The sequence below is a fragment of the Halichoeres trimaculatus genome, unplaced genomic scaffold, assembly GCF_033239565.1.
Source record: "Halichoeres trimaculatus isolate MK-OKI-2021-1 unplaced genomic scaffold, fHalTri1.1 fHalTri1_scaffold_6, whole genome shotgun sequence".
In the NCBI taxonomy this organism is placed as follows: domain Eukaryota; kingdom Metazoa; phylum Chordata; class Actinopteri; order Labriformes; family Labridae; genus Halichoeres; species Halichoeres trimaculatus.
This window is the reverse complement of record NW_027437184.1, coordinates 16,342,606-16,363,238: the sequence shown is the minus strand read 5'-3', so window position 1 is coordinate 16,363,238 and position 20,633 is coordinate 16,342,606. Positions and strand designations below refer to the sequence as shown.

Genomic DNA, 20,633 nt, shown 5'->3' with positions numbered 1-20,633 from the left:
TAATAAATTTTTAGCTGTTAACTAGCCAAACAGCTCAGCATTTTCAGGCATTAAGTGGTGACCTGCGAAAGTCTGTAGACACTCCCCTTTCAATCCGGTACAATTTCAAAGCTTAATGTGGAGAGAGCCAAGGAGAGCCATAGTAGGCTTCAGCTCAGCTCTAAAGCAGGCCAGCAGTCTGGCACCTGATCACTGGGCCACCTGTCCTCCTTATCTCATTACAATGCACGGCTCTGTCTCTGGCTAACGCCTGTGAGGTCTGCGAGGCCCTGCAAAGTGAAATCACAGAAGCCCCGGGTTTTCACCTGCCACTTTGGAAAGTAGTAGTAACTATAGTAACTGGAGTTTAAAACCGCTGACCCCCAAAACTCAAACTGAAAAGATTAATTTTCGGGGAAACCTCTTTACGTCTCTTTGCACAGTTATTTTTTTCTATCAATATGAGTCAGATTGTCTTTGAAATGCACTTTTACTCATGGGTTCTTAATCACATTTTCTTACTAAAGTTCTTGTATAACCAAACGACCTGTGCCTGTGAGCTTTAGACCCCCTTGTTGCACGCCATAAGACAAGGTATTTGCATTACTCGAATGGTCATGCTTCAGCATATGGAGCTGTCAGCCACTGGTGCGCATGATGATTGCAGAGTTTGCTGACTTCCGGTCCCTCCCTGGGTGCCGTCTGACATTGAAAGTTGTCTTCAAGTGTACTTAAGGGGCAAGTCTACTCTCTCCACATATTTGACATTCCAGTGGACAAACAAAATTCACCTCCAGTATTAAGCACTATCCTCATTGATTGTAAGGAAGAAACTAGTATGAGGAAGTATAAAGCCAGTATAGACACGTGGATGCATGTACGTACAGTATGTGAAGTTATACCTCAATAACACATCTCCACACTGACAGCCCCAGGATTTTTGACAGGAGATAACAATCACTGAAGAGATAATGTCTCCTTTTTTCAAGATTCACAACATTTTCACATTCAACCATGCAGCCTCATGCACAAGGAATTTTAAGGTACATACCACTGTGTCAACTGTTCATACCTACTCGTTTATTTTTCCCTTTAACTCGTCAGGCAAGAAAATCTTTAACTCACTGTGTAATTTGGGGGTCAGAAAACTGTCACATAATTTGTGCTGACGGGCCTTTTTGACACTTCCTTGCAACAAGAATATTGTGAAACAGAATTCAGAGCTCCTGGTTATGAATATAAGATTTAGGGAGTGTAGATGTTGAGCATGTATATGAGATACATACTTAAATGTACTTCTCCTGTCTCTATTGGAGTGCATGAGGATGTTTTTTTGATAGAGTTTGCTGTAAATATTCTTGTGCACACACATACTCAGACGCATAAACACATTTTGGCAACACCCACTTGTATTTCCAGTTTGTCTACCCTTGAGGCTCATTCCTGGTGTCACTCATTCCCTCCCCGTTTTAAATTATGGTACCAGCAAGAATGACGAAGTAGATAATGTTAGAGATACCAAAGTGCTTTGGTGTCATTACCAGCACTTAGACAAATGGAATCAATTAAAAATGTCTGTGCATTTATATGAAGTCATTGTTATCTTTCTTTCAAGGTTGGTGCTTCCTAACTTTTGTGATGCATAAAAATTAACCACAGCATTGCAAGTTACTGTCTTAAAGAAATCATGAACATCTATACATATAAACTTGCAAAGAAATGTGTAAATAGTATCAGTATTTTTGGATATAGAAATTGCTGAAGACAGATTTTAGCCTGTCTCCAGTCCTAAAAGCACTGAACACATCTGTCATTATATGACTCATTGGTAAATGATACCCAACAAGCAAAGAATGAACTGAGTAACTAAATAACTATCGCCAAGGGAGACAGGTTTAATGAAACACTGGCCCACATGGTATGACCGAAGTGAGAGGAAAAAAATCATTTTTGTGCCATGGAACAGGCTCTATTGACAGATGGAGGGACAGTTGCGTCTTTTTTATAGCTTTGTCTGTTGGCTCACCCTCATATCAATCATTCATGGCTGAATGTACAGATTATTGCAAAGCCTGGCACCACTGTGTCCACTTTGTATTAATTATTCTACCTTATTTTATAAAAGCTTTTCTTATCTACTTATCTTTTATCCAAGTTTTAATTTAGACATCAAGCTTGGTTTGATGGTCACAGGGTGTCATGTTAGACTGCAGGGGACTCATCAACAGGGTCACTACCCCAGCTACCTGCACCCTCTGGACTTTAGTTTGGACTGTCACTCAGTGGGCGTCAGCTGTATGACTGTTTGAATAGAAAGCTCGAAGCCTTTTTTGTTTGCTTCTATACTTGTTCAAAATAAACAAATACAGAGATGAGAATGAAAACTGAAAAGCTGTCTAAATGAAGTCTGCAGCTTAAATCTTTGTTTGCTCTCAGTTGACTGATCCCATGCTGTAATGTCTGGTTGTGTGCTGTAAATCTGCCTCTATAGACTTGTTTTCCTCGGTTAATTTATTCTGACATCTTTGAAATAAAATTATTTTTTTTTCTCAGTACATGTTAAGTGTTTTGGTAAGAAGCCTTTTTGTTCTTATACTTTATTTAGGGGGCTAAATCGATACTGGGAGAGATAAATATCACATTTTGGTTCCAGTTTCAGGACCAGTAGCACAGTTTGAATTGAACAATGTAACTTAATATTTCTAACACTCCTAGTGAAAGCCCTGACTCCTGTGGCCTCAAGCTGCAACTCAGAGTCACATTACCTGGGTGCGGAGGGTTCACCAAATGTACACATGCACACTTACACACACACACACACACACACACACACACACACACACACACACACACACAATTGCCTTTTCGTTTGTTTGGTTTGACTAATATTGACTCTGTCCTACTTGGAAGACTAACAACTAAGTGCAGTTTTGGATTCTTCGGGATAATTATATTGTCTTGTTGACATTTCACACCCTGTTTGTGTGCAGATGTTATGGCTGTGAGGTGCCTGTTTCCGGTTACTTTCTCAGGGGATTGGCCTTGGCCATTCCCCCCCCATCTCTCCTATCTTCCCCATTATCAGCCCCAGTTGCAGATGGTGCAGAGGGCCATGACCTGAAGGACATGTGCAGTGCCTTCAGTGTGTGCAGAAAAGGGAAGACAACAGTATTGTAAGGTTTTGTCATAGCTTTAACTAACCTGTTAGAGTTGAGAAATGCACAATATTTTACTATAGGCGTCAAACTGTTCAAAGTGTAAAAATAACTCATGCCACATGTGGCAAGGCGTCGGTTTCACCACAGGCCTACTTTCAAAGTACTCAAAGGGGGGCAGTTCCGCTTCTGTGCTTCTGTAGAGAAGAGCATGCACATCTGTACATTTAGTTTCACTTAATTTTTATGGGTTACATGGGTGCAAAACATTTATTTGGAAAGATAATTGGGGCAATTAGAAGTGTACAGACATGCAACGTCAACTGGTTGTGCAGAGGAAACAACCTCTGAAAAAGCGTTTATTTCATCACTATTAAATAACTGAAGCAAATAAAGACTTAGAAGGACAATCTTTACAGTCTTTATTTTGAAAAATAATGCTAACTGAGTACAAAAAAGTACAAATGTCCTTTGTTAAGTTCTGGGCAGTTAGGGATAAAGCAATGTAGCTTCAATTACGGAGTACATTGTGTATCAGTTTTCCTTGTGTTGTAGAATTAAATTAAAATGTAAACACAAACTTCTACTACAGCCACTCTTAGACGGTCCATTCCTGTTGTTTGCATTCCTCACAGCACCCATCAAGTACCCCACCACAGCCATAGGCTCTCAGCTTAAACCACCCGCTGATGTCAGCACAGAATGGCAACCACCAGCCAGTGTTTACAAGATGCTTTCTGTCTGAGCTTGGTCACTTCTGTGTGTGATAGATACCTCATGAAGTTAAATAACAGAGTAAAGTTCAAGACGTCAGAGGTATTCCTGTGATAACAGCCTTGCTTTAACACTGTTATTTCAAAGAGACTATTGAACCTAATAGTTCAGGGTGTGTTTTTTAGTTGTTAGCTCCAGTTTGAAAAATTCAGGCCAACCGCAAAATGATTTACTGTCTGATTGTGGCACTACTAACTATAAATATGTATCTTATGTGAATAGGTGCTTGGAGAAAACCAAGTGGAGACTTATTTTCATGTTTGACCTTTCAGAATTTGATTTGACTCTACTTCACTTCGAGAATACCTGTGTGCTATTATTGAAATAATTAAAGGCTTAGTTTAACAGCTTCTCTTCTTAACTTGCGACAACAACAACAACAGTATTTAGCCTGAGGAATCTGTAAGTAAGATAAATGAAATACTTTTTTTGCTCCAGATTTTCCAGTCAGATTTCCCTGTTGCTAAATACAAGCAGAGCTTTACTTCTCCTGATGAGCTCCTTTCACCGTAGCCTTTGGCACAGAACCATAATCTTGTCTGTGTGGGAATGTCCAAGAGAAGGTCATTAAAGCAGATTAAAGCCAGCAGATTGATGGAAGTAGTTTACTCATTCTTTCTGAGGACGGAGTGACCAGAGGCACCAGTTATACAAGATCAGAACGGGTGAGATACAGTATGTAAAGACTTTGCCGGGTCAAGGGCATCACAACCCTGCTTAAAAGAGAAGCATGAATGGCAATTAGGGAGGAGGGAGGTAGGCATGACCTGGGCAGCACATGAAACAAGGTGAAATTTTGAGCAGCACTGAATGGTTTTCAGCCTGAGCTGAGGCCTCAACTATTGCTTTTTCTTAAACTCTGTGGAAGCAAGTGTTCAGGAAAATGGAAAGTAGACAATATCTGCAGAACACGTTTGTTGCCATTGTGTGAAGTGCTTACTATGGTGAGCTATTTAAGGATGGAGTCACTCCTTGTCCTCTGTGCTGGACTGACGCCATTGGGAACCAAAGTGCAGTGTCAGGCAACAGAGCAGAGAAATGCAGTATTCAATGAAAAGTTAGTGAGCAATATTATGATAAGATTACAATGCACACAAATTTCCCTGTCAAAAAGATGGTTTGATTTACAGGAAGATGAAGCTTCAGGAAATTTGGGAATTGAAATACCTACTGTTGATGACATAATCTTTAATTTGTGATGATCAACAGTCTTCGGAGGTGGTCAGAGCTGATTAAGCGATCACATTCTTCCATGTGCATCGAAAGCCTCTACACAAATTTATTCCTTTTGCTACCGTAAGAGCATGATAGATCTGCACAGTATGAAGGGGCTACTGAGCAACTAGCTACGGATGGTTGTCCATCTATTACTGTTTCCCTAAAAGTCACCCTACAAGTACAGGTTGGCAACTCATTGGCAAGAAGACAACGCCTAGTCTTAATCTAATTACAATCTATGCCAGCAGGACACCTTCCACTCAAACAACACACTGCACACTGACATGTCATAAGCCTTTGTGGTGTTTCTAAAAAAGGAGAAGCAGTTGCATAACAGTAAGACCCACTTGACAGTACAGTTGGCAATTTATATACCCATTAAATAAAGCGAAAAAACAAAGCTCTAGTACATAAATTACATTTTTTAATCTCCATTTTACCTTTTTATTGAGATCAGGCTGTCTTATTTTCAATTTCCTCTTGAAAGGCTAACACTCTACATTTAAACTGCTTTCAAAAGAGTTCTCTGTTAAAATGCAGTCATTTGAATTCCTTGCATGTTTAAAATCACTTTATTTTTGTTAAAAACAGTATTGAGTCCACATTAAGGGTGAAAAGTGTCTTGACTGAGACTCAGAAAATGAGTGCAGTGACTTGTTATCAGTTTAACAAGCCTGTAGTTAACTTATTTGATTTAGTTTAATCCACAAGACACCCTGGTGACTTGCACTCTCCAATCTGGACCTGTGTGCTTAGCTCATAGGTGGAGGCTCAGACTCTGATTTCTTTGGTGATGTTAAAATCTGTTAAACAAAAAGAGAGTATTGTTTGTTAATTGGGAATTTTCTAGCCTCAAATTTGATTTTCATAAGTGTGGTGAGGCTGTTATTTTCCATCATAGTGCCAGCAGGAAGATACCACAGGAGCTTAACTCTGGCTTGCTGAGAGAGTCTTTAAAGCACACCTGAATTTTGGACCATAAACACACCATAATCTGAGAGTTTAAGACTGTTCTGTATAAAAGCAACAAGAATCAAATGAAAACCTTGACAAGGGTGACTGTTGAACGTGATTTTAGAAATGGACATCGTGAGGTGGGACAGATGTGCATGAACCTTCCCCTCAGATTCATTGTTATTGTATTCGTCCATGTGTTATCACCAAACATGATCCAAGCAACTATGATCTACACAAACAGGACTAAATCTGGTGGCATACTTGCTAGGATTACTTTCAGATCAACGCTGTTATCAACACAACACAAGTTTGTCTCAGGCTTAGATATGATAGAGGCAGAATGCTAAATCCCAGTGCCTCTAACAGTAGAGAGGACACAGTCTGAGCCTCTCTCCTCCCCCACCGACTTTAAGCTCACTACTAGAGACAAACATGCTCAAAATGACTGGACATGCCCGAATATGCTTTTTGAAACATTCAGTGATTCTTCTAACCACCAGTTCTGATCTGCCATTAGTAAACAATGGAGAAAAACACAGATTACTTGTTTTTTTAGCTTGCACGCAGAGAGGTTCAGAGGCAGGTGGAGCTTCAAGATATTCAGGTGAGATTATGACAAATATAAAGAGTCACTTCTGTAAAACTTAAGTAAGACTATATTAAATGCTAATCCTGTAGAGCTTTTAAGACATATAAAAAGGGTATTAATAAAAGAGCCTTTTTTGAAAGCGATTACATGTTTTTATAAAAGAAAAAAGCACAGTAATTAATTTGATAAGCTAGTTTAGAGAAGTAGAATGTATTTTGTGTGAGACAGGCTATGCAGGCTATTCAGGCCTGGGGCATTATTGTATGAGGCTTTTTTTGTCATGCCTTGCAGCCCATAAAAATGACACATTTTATTGAAAAAAAAATTAACACCTCATTTTGTGGCAGAAGCAAATTCATTTCTGTGTTTTTGTCCAATAAAAGATGATGCAAACCTCAAGAATGTGAAACAACAGAGTAATTACAAGGCTTACTTTCTAAAAACTCACATTTTTCTCACCCTTCTCTCTTGTCACCTGTTGTGCAACAATGCTGGCAGGCTCTGCAGGTATTTTGTGTGACGTGCGACTTAAGACATCTTACAGCATAGGGGAGACAGTCCTATCTTCTCACCTCCAGTTATCAAGGCTATTTTAGTTAAGAATAAACAAGCTTTACGTTGTAGACCTTGAGTATTTCTACCAGTAAGTGAAATGATAACAGGGCATTTGGAGGTGGATGTACAAACATTACAGTAGATATATCCTCCCATGCTCTAACAACACAACATACAAATGTCACATTGTAAGTTAAAACAGCTGCAACGTTTCGCCCTCATCTTCTGTGCCTGCGACGGATGACAGGTTTGTGTTTGCTTGTCATAATGAGCAAACACATCAGAAACTGGTGTCTGTGTTTGCCTAGTCCGGTGTTCTTGTTCAGTAGCCTTGTTATTAGCAGCTCTGCATGAGCTGCAAGGCAACATTTCTCCTTTGGGACCCCTACCCACCACATCACTGCCTCCTCCTCAGCCCAGGGTGCTGTCACAACACGACTAAGTGTCATAAGGAATGTAGATCCTCCACTGTACCTGTGTCTCACTTGGCACAGCAATTTGTCTCTGCTGGTTTATTGAACAACTTTAAATAGTAACTGGTTCTTGAATAGAAAGAGAAACTTAGCAAGTGAAGTAGTTGTCAATTTCAAAAAATATTTTTATCAAAATTATAAAAGAATGACACAACACTCAAACAACCAGCAGACGTGATTACAGTACAGAGAGAACTGAGACTAAGGGAAACCTAAGGCAGGACTTTTTGACCGATAGTAGTTATTACAGTTTGATGCCATAACATTATCTTGTTTGTCGGATGTCCTTGAGTTTCAGGTGACTGAGAAGCAGAACAAATAGCCCGGAGACTAACAGTCTGGTTGCAAAAGAAGCTTGTTTCTCAGCTCCAGCCAAGCAAAATGTCTGGAGGTCATTCTCCCCCTGATTTGAATTAACATGTATTTGTACATTCCTGTATCTTAAATGGCTTAATTCATACATTTTTTAAAGCATATTGTTGAGTTTAGACACTTAAAAATAGACAACACTTTGCTTGTTTGTTTATTTTCAAAACCCGTGACTTTGTGTGTATGTGTGCTTTTGCACCATTTACCTTTAATCCTCTGCTGTTTGTCTGCATAGTTACCATAGTCAAAAGTTAAACCTTCAAAGACTAACTTATCTATTCAACTGTTCTATAGTTTTGACATGCCGTTTTATCTGTTGTTGAACTCTTTGTCTGAAACATTTGAGGCTTCACCAGTTAAGTACAAAAGTGCAAAGGTACAACCAGGTGAAACATAACCAGAAAGTGGTGCTCTGTTGTTGCACACATTTACACTGTTCTGGAGCCTCTTGTGCATGTGAGATACAGTATATTGTCTCCTACTGCTGGTCAGAGTTTTTTCACAGATGGTGCTGTCAGGAGAAAAGCAACTAAAGCATTTTTTGTTTGAGCTAGGATTACAACCAACACATTTTTAGAAGTGTTTTTTTTCTTACAGTTATTCACATTTTCATTTCAAGGCTTTAGGAAACAAAAAACACATTTCATGAAAAAATAACAACTCAAGTCTCAGCAGGGATGTATGACATGTCTCTTATTGTCAGCTGCAATGATATCACCTCCTTAGTTGTGGCTTACATATGAATCACTGTGAGACCGTTCAGTGGGACACTCACAAACACCGAGTAAAATATATGACAGGAATCTTATTGATAGTACAGTGTTTACTTTTTGTCTGTTTCTGCGTTTAGAATAGGGTTCAGGTATAGAGGAAGAACTGTCAGCTTGCAACAGATAAAATACAATGTCCCGTTGAGTTACACCACCCTGGAGGGTTGTGTGAAATTTCTGAATCTGTTCTGTTTTTAGATGGCTGTTAGATACAGCTCTATTGCATAACATGACATTCAGTCACCTTAAGGTTGCTTTTTTTGCAGAGGCTGTGTAGTCATTTAATGTCTAAAAGGAGAAGAAACAGAAACAGTCACTGGGGTGGTTCAAAGATTTCATCATGTTCTTTTCGTGACATGATCATGATCTCAGCTTCATCATCATTCCCTTTTCTGATTATTCCTGATAAAGAATATTTTGCAAACTACTGACCAGTGCACCCAAACTAATTTCCCTTTTAAAAATACGTCCTCAAAGATAAAGAATAAGGGGCCATTTAGGCCAAAAAACATTTTTGAACAGATTTAATCAGTGTGTGCAATTTGGACAACCCGTGCCATGTACAGTTGACATTAAACAAGAATGTTGACACAGATAATACTTAAAGTACACTCATTAATGCTAAATTCAAAGTAAACATTTCAAAAGGTAAACATAAAAATACTCTGTCTAGGTTGGCGTTGGCGTTAGAACAGCTGTTTTATCAAACCAGCACATTGATCCATTTACTTCACTTTGTTTCCGAGGCAGCACTCTGTATACAACTGCTTATCTCGGATACATTTCTGATATTTCCATTATTACTCTGTAAAAATTCAAAACAGTTCGGATCTAGCTAAATATATGAGGTTAATCACCATTTTGTTTTGCATAATTCAAGTCTGACAAAAGTAAGCAATTGAACACAATTTCTGTAGATCGTAAACATGTTCCAACCTTTGTGATCAACAATGTCTGACCCCAGATCCCCCATAGTTTTAACTAATCTGTGTTTGTAGCCCCTTTTTAGTCCTGCTTTTTTAAACTTGAAATACTTCCTGTAACAGATCTCTTTTTAGGTTATTTTTTTCAAATCCCATAAGTCCTGCTGTTGATGTCTTGACCTTGTGATGTAATCTCATGGATCTCTTTTGAAAAAGCCTTTTTTCAACTTGCTGACCTTCACAGTCTCCCTCTGTTACACAAACTGCCTTGATATTTGGACCTTGCCTTTGGGTTGAAAGTGTCAGCTTTGAATGGTAATGCATTTGAACATTACAATAGCTTTCAGCTTCAAGCCTTAAGGTTTAATTTTGAATCAGGAAGACAATGTTTTTGAAATACAAATCAAGATGGTGAAATCCTTGATTTGTAATTCTTTATAAAACAGTTTTGTAAGTAAAAAAAAGACCTTTAGCAGAAATATTTTGGTACATGTGGGCTAGGCAGCTCTCCTTTCTTATTTCCATTTGCACATTTTGATTTATTTAAGATGCAACATCTGAAACAGAAGATGTTGGATTGCAGATGTATGTTGCAAAATCAAGCAGCTTTAAAAGTTATGCATGGGAATACACACCATTAGTTATGAGTTGATATTGATTTATTTTCATTTGATGTAAAGTTTATAACACAGTTTAACCAAAGTGTGACTATTTGTGGTTTCGTTTGTTGTTGGTGTGTTGCATTAGTAGGCAGTCAATCTCCACCATGATACTTTATAGAGGTGGGAGAAAAGATTGTTGTGTCATAGTATCTGGATTTTTTGTTTAGCAATTTTAATTTGGGATGTTTTGTTCATAAATTGATTATTTTTTTAAGTTTAAGTCCTTCCTTTTAGTCTTTGTTTATAAGCTGGGTTGGGAAAAAGTAGAGATGTCAGATCCCCTGGATAAACCTTAAAAGCTGACTCACATGTGATATGCATACTTTGAGAAAATATAGCTCCTGATATGGTCTGTGGAAATTGTCATCATCATTTCACATGCTCTGGTTTTAAAAGAGCAACTCAAAGTCACAAAAATCTAAAATATCACAATTTAAATCGAATCAGCACCCCCCAAAAAAGTAAAAGAATTGAATCTGGAGAAAAGCATATCGTCGCAGCCCTGATACTTTATGTCCCGCTGCTGCTTGCAGGACTTGTTGTGTTCGACCAATTATTACAGAGCTCATCCTCTGATCTGTTTTCTGTCTGCTCCAGGGCTGTTGTGTCGTGGCCTATGCTATAGGTGTAGGGCTAGAGTAGTGTTTTCAAAAGGCAGAGGGAGACCTTGTGTCCTGGAAATGAGGTCACCTTGTTAGGTGTCGGAGCAAGATTAGCTTCTTACTCCCCTGGTCCATATGTCTGAGCTGCTGCTACAGCTTAATTTATTGTGACACTTTTTTTAGTCTCGCCCTGATAGAGAACAGCAAAATGCTTACTAAATGTCCTCACTGTTTAATGGAGTTTCAAATTGTCACTTTTTTCTTGTGAACTCACATATAGTAATTAGCAGTGCACACATAAGAGAAGCCAACAGTGCACTGAGGATTCAGAGGAGTGAAAACCTCTCTCTAAGCTGTCGATGCTGAGATCCAGGAGACTTAATGGTGTAGCTTATCTGTGAAATGAACTGGTCACAGCCAGGCTTAAGTCCTTATGATTTATTGTCACCTGTCTGCTCTCGGAAGGGATCAGAGTTGTAGATGAAACCGTTGTTTGTTTTGAGCCAAATTGATTCCTCATAATCATTTATTTCCCTGACAGTGATGATGTTGATGATGTCTCAGCCAGCAAAGTGGATTGTAATCTTGGTGGAAGGTGACTTCAGCCTCACTCTTTCTCTCTTTCTCTCTGTGTTGTGTGCGTTGTAGATGAGCGTGAAGCAGTACAGAAGAAGACTTTTACCAAATGGGTGAATTCCCACTTGGGCCGAGTAACCTGTCGCATCGGTGACTTGTACACTGACCTGCGTGATGGCCGTATGCTTATTCGCCTTCTCGAAGTGCTCTCAGGAGAACAGCTGGTCAGTATCACACAATATCACTCCATCATAATCATGACCCTCAGGCCATGTCCAAACGTAGCCGGGTATTTGAGAAACTGCATATATTTTTACATGTCTACAGCTGTCATCCACACAAAACTGCAGCTTTCCATCACTAAAAACGATGTTTTCTAAAATCTCCGGCCAAAGTGAAGTTTTTGGAAAACTCTGGTTTCACGGTTTTGTGTGGATGCCGGTAAACAGAGTTTTCAGTTCTTAAACGTCACAGCTGAATGACAGGGGCTCATTCTGATTGGCTATCACAGGTTTTACGTGTGGAAACACTGCCAAATATGGGTTTGACATACCTTGAGCCACACTTTTCGGTGGATTTGCCTGCTGCGTTTGGACGAAAGTGTTTTTAAAAACAACCGATGGGGGATATTGGTTTTACAAAAATACTTGGCTACGTGTGGACATGGCCTCAGTGTCAACCCTCAGTTTGACCGTCATCTGCAGCACAGGTCTATAGGAAGGAGAATATCATGTCCTTCATTTCTCCTTTGCTCAAGCATGATTCACTTTTTCTCTTGTATCTCTTTTCTATTTCTACTCTGAATGTCACTTTCTCTCCATTCATGCAGTGATTATTTTTTTCCAAAGATTTTAACAGAGGTCTTTTTTTTCTTGTACTCTTTACAGCCAAAGCCCACAAAGGGCCGCATGCGTATCCACTGCCTGGAGAATGTTGATAAAGCTCTGCAGTTTCTTAAGGAGCAGAAAGTCCATCTAGAAAACATGGGGTCCCACGACATTGTGGATGGGAACCACCGTCTCACCCTGGGTCTCATCTGGACCATCATCCTTCGTTTCCAGGTATCACCCCCTGGGTGCTCTACTAAGCACTTTCTCAGCACAGCTGCCAAGTTATTTAACCTTTATCAGAGTGTGAGTTTGTCTCTACATGTAGTCTCATCCAACCTCAGGCAAACTCATAAAGTGGTAATGGAGATGAATTCTGTTTTCTTGTGATTTATTATGTAATGCTGGCTGTCTTCAAAGTAAGCCACCAAAATGATTTTAGATGTGATCTTTTAGCCCTCTCGAATTTGGCATAGTGTGCAAAACAAATAAGAGAGTGCTGAAAATAAAATTCTCAACCAGATGACCTAAGAACTGTGTAAAATTACGCAAGATGGTCTTAACAGAGTGAATTCTCTGCTTGCAGATCCAAGACATCAGTGTGGAGACAGAAGACAACAAGGAGAAAAAATCAGCTAAAGATGCCCTCCTGCTTTGGTGCCAAATGAAAACTGCTGGGTGAGAGCTGGCTGTGGGATTGAGAGAGGGTTTAAACACACAGGATAAACCGTCTTAATAAGATATATTTGATCATTTAGCTTCAAACTGGAGTCCTTACTGATGAATCCTCCTGTGCTGCGTTAATGATTAATGATGTCTGATTTGGCCTCCACAGATACCCCAATGTCAACATTCACAACTTCACCACCAGCTGGAGAGATGGCCTGGCGTTCAATGCCATCGTGCACAAACACAGGTCATTGACATCTTCCTGTACTCACACTTACATCTTTGTTTGTGGTGGGCACATAGAAAAGACAGCTTTGTTTGAGCTTTTCTGGTAAATGTAGATTTCAGATTCTTATTCTGCTAAACAAAAGGGTGACTGTCACTCTTTTATCTTTAATCTTTCTTAGACTAATGATGTGCACCTGTCGCTTTACTATTACAATTCTCTGAAGTGTTTTTCGTCCCCAACTTTATTTAGGTCTCCTCCTACTCCTCCCATCCTTTCTACCGATGAAAGGATGAAAATAGGGAGTAAGATGACCTAGATCACAGAAATAATAACCCACTTATTTTCTTTGAAGAGCTATGTTTGGTAACTCACTTGCACACCCTGCTGGTAATAATGTCATCAATCTAACTGAGCTGGAAGCAGAAGATGTAGCCTTTGCTCTGGAGTCAAATTCATCAGGTGATACTGTTTGTTACACTGAATGCATAAGTCATGCCATTGTGCTTTCTTTAGAGTAAGTAAACAAAGGGATACCTGTTTAAACCATGACTGAGATATTTACATAATCGGGCCTTATTCAAAATCTCACAAGGAGCCAGAACAGGCGCCTCTAATATGCGAAAAGACTCTTTTCTGTTTCTATGTAAAACAAGAAGGTGTACTTAAGGTATCTCAACCCACGGATACTGCTGTTTGTATCCACCCAGCTCCTCTGTGCAATCTGTGCTTATTAAACCCATAATTGTTCCCCGGCCTCTACAGATCTGACCTGATTGAGTTTGACAACCTGAAGAGGTCCAACGCTCACTACAATCTCCAGAACGCTTTCAATGTGGCTGAGAAGGAGCTGGGGCTTACCAAGCTGCTGGACCCAGAAGGTGAGTGTGTAAAGCCTACACAAAACAAGCAGCGCTCCTCAGAAGTCACGCTGTCGATCCTTTACTGCCTACTAAGGCACTAAGCTTGCGTCTGTTGTCCAAAACAGCCTGATGGGTCAGACTATGGAGGATTATGGGAATTAATTCTAGCTCAGACAACACTACATCACATGTTAGCTACACTGACACCACTAAAAGCACGTCCAGGGATATAAACACCTAGGCACCTGTTAATCTCCTAATCAAGAGTTGGAAGAACCTGACACCACTGTTGTGTTTCTATAAATTTAAGATTAAAAAGTAATCTGGTGCAAATGAATCATGCTGTCTCTTTTTCAGATGTCAATGTTGATCAGCCTGATGAGAAGTCCATCATTACCTATGTGGCGACCTACTACCATTATTTCTCCAAGATGAAAGCCCTGGCAGTCGAGGGCAAACGAATCGGCAAGGTTAGCTTCAAGTGTTTACATGTATTTTTACTTGTCCACGTGTGATTATAAAAACACTTGAACACTTTTTGGCACCAATTGCTCCGAATATCTCTGTTGCTTGCAGGTGCTAGACTATGCCATTGAAGCAGATCAGCTGATTGACAAGTATGAGACCTTGGCATCAGAGCTGTTGCAGTGGATTGAACAGACCATTGTGACACTCAATGACAGGCAGCTAGCAAACTCACTGAGTGCTGTGCAGAACCAGCTCCAGGCTTTCAACTCCTACAGGACTGTGGAGAAACCCCCCAAGTAAGAACAAACAGAAACCAGGGTGATTATAACTTAGTGAAGGAGCAAGTACGTGAGCCATAGCCATGTGGATATAGGGTGAAGCAACATGGTATATTAAATAGAGGTGATTTTTGTCTCCTCAGGTTTACTGAGAAAGGAAACTTGGAGGTTCTACTCTTCACTATCCAGAGCAAGATGAGAGCAAACAACCAGAAGGTTTACATGCCAAGGGAGGGCAAACTTATCTCTGATATCAATAAGGTATGTTTTCCTTATTCTACCGTTGTCCATCAGGAAATGTGGAAGCATGCCTCATAATGTTTGCATTCAGTGAAATGAATTTGTTTTGTACCTTTTAGGAAACTGTTGCATTGAGTTTGCAGGTTTTAAACAGACTGTGTTTTTGATGGTGTTGTAGGCGTGGGAGCGACTGGAAAAGGCAGAGCATGAACGAGAGCTGGCCCTGAGAAACGAGTTGATTCGTCAGGAGAAGCTGGAGATGCTTGCTGCACGCTTTGACAGGAAGGCTGCTATGCGTGAGACATGGCTGAGTGAGAACCAGAGGCTTGTATCTCAGGTAGTCAAAGAAAATTGGATTCAATACAAAAAATTGTCCATTTTTGTTTTTAATCTTATTTCTGACTTGAACACACTGAAGACTTTGCTGTGCTGAGCTAATGTTCTCTGTTGTCAGGACAACTTTGGGACTGACTTGGGCGCAGTTGAAGCCGCCACCCGTAAACATGAAGCTATTGAGACGGATATCGGGGCTTATTGGGAACGTGTGGCTGCTGTTGAGGCTGTTGCCAAAGAGCTTGAAGCAGAGGGATACCACGATGTGCGACGAATACTCGCACGAAGGGACAACGTGCTACGACTCTGGGAATACCTCAAAGAGCTTCTAGCTGCACGCAGAGAGCGTTTGAATGCCCACCGTGACCTCCAGAGACTATTCCAGGAGATGCGCTACATCATGGACTGGATGGCGGACATGAAGGTACTAAACCATTAAACAAAAAACATACACAGATCATTTCACCTAGCTGATTCTTTTCAAATGACTGCCCTGCACCCTACATTCCTAGATTCTAATGGGTTTGATTTTAATCAACATAAAGGAATCTAGCTAATCCTCTCATTACATTTGTTGTTGTCCGCATATGTCACCAGCAGCTTTAGTGTCTGCTGGTAAGAAAAGACCATTAAAGCAGTAATTAGCTGTTTACAAGCCTGCTCTGAGCTGTGTTGCATGTCATTGTTGGCTTTACTGAGCTTGGCAGAGCTCTGCTTCAGCCCCTGGGAGTGGGTATTACTCCTTTACATGGTTCAATCTGGGGACTCGTGTTTTGTTATGACACACTCTGATTTTACAAGTTTTAAAACGCTGGTTTTACCAAATGCAGAAAATCAAAAGCTTCAGACACAGCATTTTAAATTTCTGCTGTTTTTTAAGAAGTTTATTTTAGCCTGGTTAGCATCAAAGAGCCTGAGTGTCTGCATTCAGTGCTTCTGAGGATTGTTGATGCAGGTTGACTACTTGGAATGACATTGTTACACCTCTGCTGACAGGAATGTTGGGTAAGCAGTTGTAATTATAGGCCTTTCTGGCTGTTAGTTTGATTTCTGTTATGTTGCACGAAATAGGTTTTGTTCAGAGTCAGAAATATTCAGCTCAGCTTGCAGTGACTTTGATGTAACTTATTATTTTGTCTAAATGTTAAAACAGAAGCATTCATGTCTGTCTACTCTTGCTCAGTTATAGTGATTCAAATGAACTCTACAACTCAGCAGGCTTGGCTTTAGCAGCCGCCCACCATCTTTAAACAAACAGAAACATTTGTTTGCTATGAGCTTTGACCTGTTTTGAAGTTGGTGTTTGAGGTTTCCGCTACATGACTAATTTGAGAAAGAAAATAAACATGATTTATTTGAAGGTTGACAGCTGTTTACAATGAGGAGAAATGATTATTTCTGGGGTAGAGATGAGAACTTACACCCTTTCTACCTTAATTTTCAGTTTTAACTAGGACTATACTGTAAATATCTCTGTGATTCAGTCACCTATCATCTGATGTTTGGATAAGCTTTTTTACAATTTATCATTTCTTTAGTATGTTGTCCTGTTCTTTTTAAAAATATCTGAGCTAGCTTCTCAGATACAAATTCATTTTTCCCTTATTTGAACAAGGTTCGAGCTCCCTGGAGCAAGACCATGGAGAAACATTGGTTTCAGAGCATATTATTGGCATTTTAATTAGTCACAAAGTGCATGCCTCTGAATATGATTAGAATTTAAATTTTAAAAACTGTTTTTTTTATTATTTGAAATAATTTTCCATGTGATTCGGTTTGAAATAAACAAATACCCTTCACTGTGTTTTAGGGTCGTCTGCAGTCACCAGACAGTGGCAAACATTTACATGATGTGTTAGACCTTCTGCAGAAGCACACACTGGTGGAGGCTGATATTTCAGCGCAGGCAGAGAGGATCAAGGGAGTTCAAGCAGCTGCGCAGCGCTTTACTTCCTATGAACAGGGTGAGTCCACAAATATACTTTAACACTCTCTTCAGCCTCAGTCAGATGTATTTGTGCAGATGATCAAAGAAATGCTCTATATTTCTCCCTTTTCTCTGGCAGCGTACAAACCGTGTGAACCAGGGCTAGTTAGTGAAAAGGTTGACCAGCTGGGTCAAGCCTATGAGGAGCTCGGTCAGCTTGCTGCAAAGCGCAGAGAGCGTCTAGAGGACTCCCGCCGCCTGTGGCAGTTCATGTGGGATCTCGGGGAGGAAGCGGCTTGGATAAGGGAGCAGGAGCAGATCCTGGCCAGTGGAGACTGTGGCCGTGATCTCACTTCTGCCCTTCACCTCCTCAGCAAACATGAAGCTTTCAGGGATGAGATGGCTGCCCGCTATGGGCCCTTAAGTAACAGCATCGCTGTTGGAGAAGCTTTGATTGAAGAGGGACACTTTGGAGCCCCGGAAGTCACTGAGAGAATCCAAGACATCCGTGCACAGTGGGCACACCTCGAAGAGGTAGGAGCTGGTCCAAGTATACGATTTTATTTTTAAATGATGCTTTTTCAGTGTTTCAAGTGTCTTGGTCTGACTGCTCCCCAGACAACTAAGCTCAGAGAGCAAAATCTTAAAGAAGCAGTGGCCCTGCACCAATTCCAGACAGATGCCAACGACATGGAGGCATGGATTATGGAGACGCTTAGACAGGTGTCCAGTCAGGAGGTGGGCCACGATGAGTTTTCCACCCAAACTCTGGCTCGCAAACAGAGGGAGATTGAGGAGGAGATCCAGAGCCACCATCCCCTCATTGACTCCCTACATGAACAAGTCCAAGCACTGCCAGAGGCCTTTCTACATTTCCCAGAGGTAGGTGCTCTTGTTTTTATGGTTGTTTGGTGGTGTCATGCTGTTTGTAGAACTAACTTATTGCTAATCTCCATGTGTAGGTGGAGGGTCGCTTACCTGCTATTGAGCAGCGCTATAAAGAGTTAGAGTCTCTATCAGCAGCTCGCCGCCAGGCTCTAGAGGGTGCTCTGGCCCTTTACCGCATGTTCAGTGAAGCTGGAGCCTGCCAGCTCTGGGTGGAAGAAAAGGAAAAGTGGTTACATGGCATGGAGATCCCCACCAAATTGGAGGACTTGGAGGTGGTGCAGCAGAGGTTAGTGTTTGTGTTATGGGATGAAAGTGTGCTAATACATGGAGTTTAATTCTAAAGAAATACAATGATGACTGAGCCACTAAGATATTAAAGTTGGAGAAGTTAAAACTGAAACTGTATTTCTGAAATGATTGCTAAGAGCATAGTAAGATAAAAACCAGAAAAGCACTCAAAGAGCGCAGACCTCCACCAGAATATTGCCAGGATGTAGTGTTTTCTGAGCTAGAATATATTATATACACATATGCTGAAACTGGCCCTATCTCACAATGATAAAGAATCCTTTAAAAAAAAAATCCTGGATCCAGACGATGATCGGGATCAGTATCTTCAAAATTTAATTACTACTTTCTTATCCCATTTTGAAAATTTCCTGAAAATTTCATCAAGATCTGTTTCTTACTTTTTGAGTTATAGACGGACAAACCCTCCCAAAAACATAACCTCCTTGGTGGAGGTAACAAGAGATGTACCTTTTGTTTAAATCTCCTGAAGGGTTCAGTGATTACAGTTAACTCCTTCAAATATGAGAAATATCTTGTTATAATAAAGCTTGTACTTTATGATGTTAAATTAATGCTGGTACTATCTGTGACTATAGATTTGAGACCCTGGAACCTGAGATGAACAACCTCTGCACTCGTGTCAATGATGTGAACCAGGTGGCCCAGCAGCTGCTGAGTTCTGACAATTGTAACAAGGACCAAATCCACCAGACACAAGACCAACTTAATAACAGGTGAGAGCAACATATAAAGCTTTCATATCCATAACATGAAACATTCAAATAATTATTCTCAATGAGCACTGGGGTTTACATTTTTGAGTAAATACTTATTTGGTACGTCCATAGATGGAAGGAGTTTGAAAAACTAGCTGGTCAAAAGAAACAAGGCCTGGAGTCGGCCCTCAACATCCAGAACTATCACCTGGAGTGTAACGAGATCCAAACTTGGATGAAGGAAAAGACCAAAGTGATTGAATCCACTCAGGGATTGGGTAATGACCTTGCTGGAGTGATGGCATTGCAACGCAAACTCACTGGCATGGAGAGAGACCTGGAAGCCATTCAGGTAAAGATGGATCACACTACATATCTGAAGAAAAGGAAGAACAAATCAAGCTGCAACCTGGAAATCAGGTCAATGTGTTGAGGTGTCTTGTCATCACCTCCTACTTTAAATATGTCTTTGTGTTTTTACAGGGAAAATTAGACGACCTGAGAGAAGAAGCTGCAAAGCTGGCTAAGGAACATCCAGAACAGGCTGCTGAGATCCAAGGACGCTTGGCAGAGATTCAGGAGGTGTGGGAGGAGTTGAACGACACCATGAAGCGGCGCGAGGAGTCATTGGGCGAAGCAAGCAAGCTACAGGGCTTCCTCAGAGATCTGGATGACTTCCAGTCATGGCTGTCCCGCACCCAGACAGCTGTAGCCTCGGAGGACATTCCCACCTCTCTGCCTGAGGCTGAGAGTTTGCTGGCACAGCACGAGAGTATTAAAAATGAGGTGGATAACTATAAAGAGGACTATGAGAAGATGCGTGCAGTCGGTGAGGAGGTGACCCAGGGTCAGACAGATGCCCAGCACATGTTTCTGGCCCAGAGGCTCCAGGCACTGGATACTGGCTGGCATGAGCTGCGTTGCATGTGGGAGAACCGCCACAGCCTTTTGGCCCAAGCCTTCGACTTTCAGACTTTCTTGAGAGACGCAAAACAAGCAGAAGCTTTCCTAAACAGCCAGGTTAGGAAGATACAATTACAGCCTTACAGAGAACTGTGTCTTCACCTACTTAGATTATTTTTTATGCACAGCCTTGTTAGCATACACATTCAAAAGTCATTAAAATTACAGCATGTCCCTGAAGAAGTGTGTGACAGAAGTGACAAAACAGGCTTTAAACAGGACATGGTTAAAGCAACAACTCATTAGATCAAAGTGATATCTGAATCAAATTATTCAACAGATAATCCCATTTTTGTGTTTGTTGTAAGATTTTAAGCTCCTCGTAATGCTGCCCCAATAAAG

At 40.6% G+C, this 20,633-nt stretch overlaps 1 protein-coding gene across 3 annotated transcripts in view; it reads left to right on the top strand.

The window, feature by feature from the left end:
• sptbn2 (spectrin, beta, non-erythrocytic 2) overlaps nucleotides 1-20,633 on the top strand; it is a 50,566-nt gene that overhangs the window by 17,984 nt on the left and 11,949 nt on the right. For all 3 annotated transcript variants that reach the window (XM_074671865.1, XM_074671864.1, XM_074671863.1), the window contains exons 3-19: nucleotides 11,675-11,826; nucleotides 12,490-12,663; nucleotides 13,016-13,107; nucleotides 13,265-13,345; nucleotides 14,090-14,205; nucleotides 14,545-14,657; nucleotides 14,764-14,951; nucleotides 15,077-15,194; nucleotides 15,352-15,510; nucleotides 15,628-15,930; nucleotides 17,317-17,470; nucleotides 17,573-17,967; nucleotides 18,052-18,315; nucleotides 18,396-18,607; nucleotides 19,209-19,346; nucleotides 19,461-19,680; nucleotides 19,812-20,348. In XM_074671865.1, coding sequence (XP_074527966.1) covers nucleotides 11,675-11,826; nucleotides 12,490-12,663; nucleotides 13,016-13,107; nucleotides 13,265-13,345; nucleotides 14,090-14,205; nucleotides 14,545-14,657; nucleotides 14,764-14,951; nucleotides 15,077-15,194; nucleotides 15,352-15,510; nucleotides 15,628-15,930; nucleotides 17,317-17,470; nucleotides 17,573-17,967; nucleotides 18,052-18,315; nucleotides 18,396-18,607; nucleotides 19,209-19,346; nucleotides 19,461-19,680; nucleotides 19,812-20,348 — 3,416 coding nt within the window. The remainder of the gene's footprint in view (nucleotides 1-11,674; nucleotides 11,827-12,489; nucleotides 12,664-13,015; nucleotides 13,108-13,264; nucleotides 13,346-14,089; nucleotides 14,206-14,544; nucleotides 14,658-14,763; nucleotides 14,952-15,076; nucleotides 15,195-15,351; nucleotides 15,511-15,627; nucleotides 15,931-17,316; nucleotides 17,471-17,572; nucleotides 17,968-18,051; nucleotides 18,316-18,395; nucleotides 18,608-19,208; nucleotides 19,347-19,460; nucleotides 19,681-19,811; nucleotides 20,349-20,633) is intronic.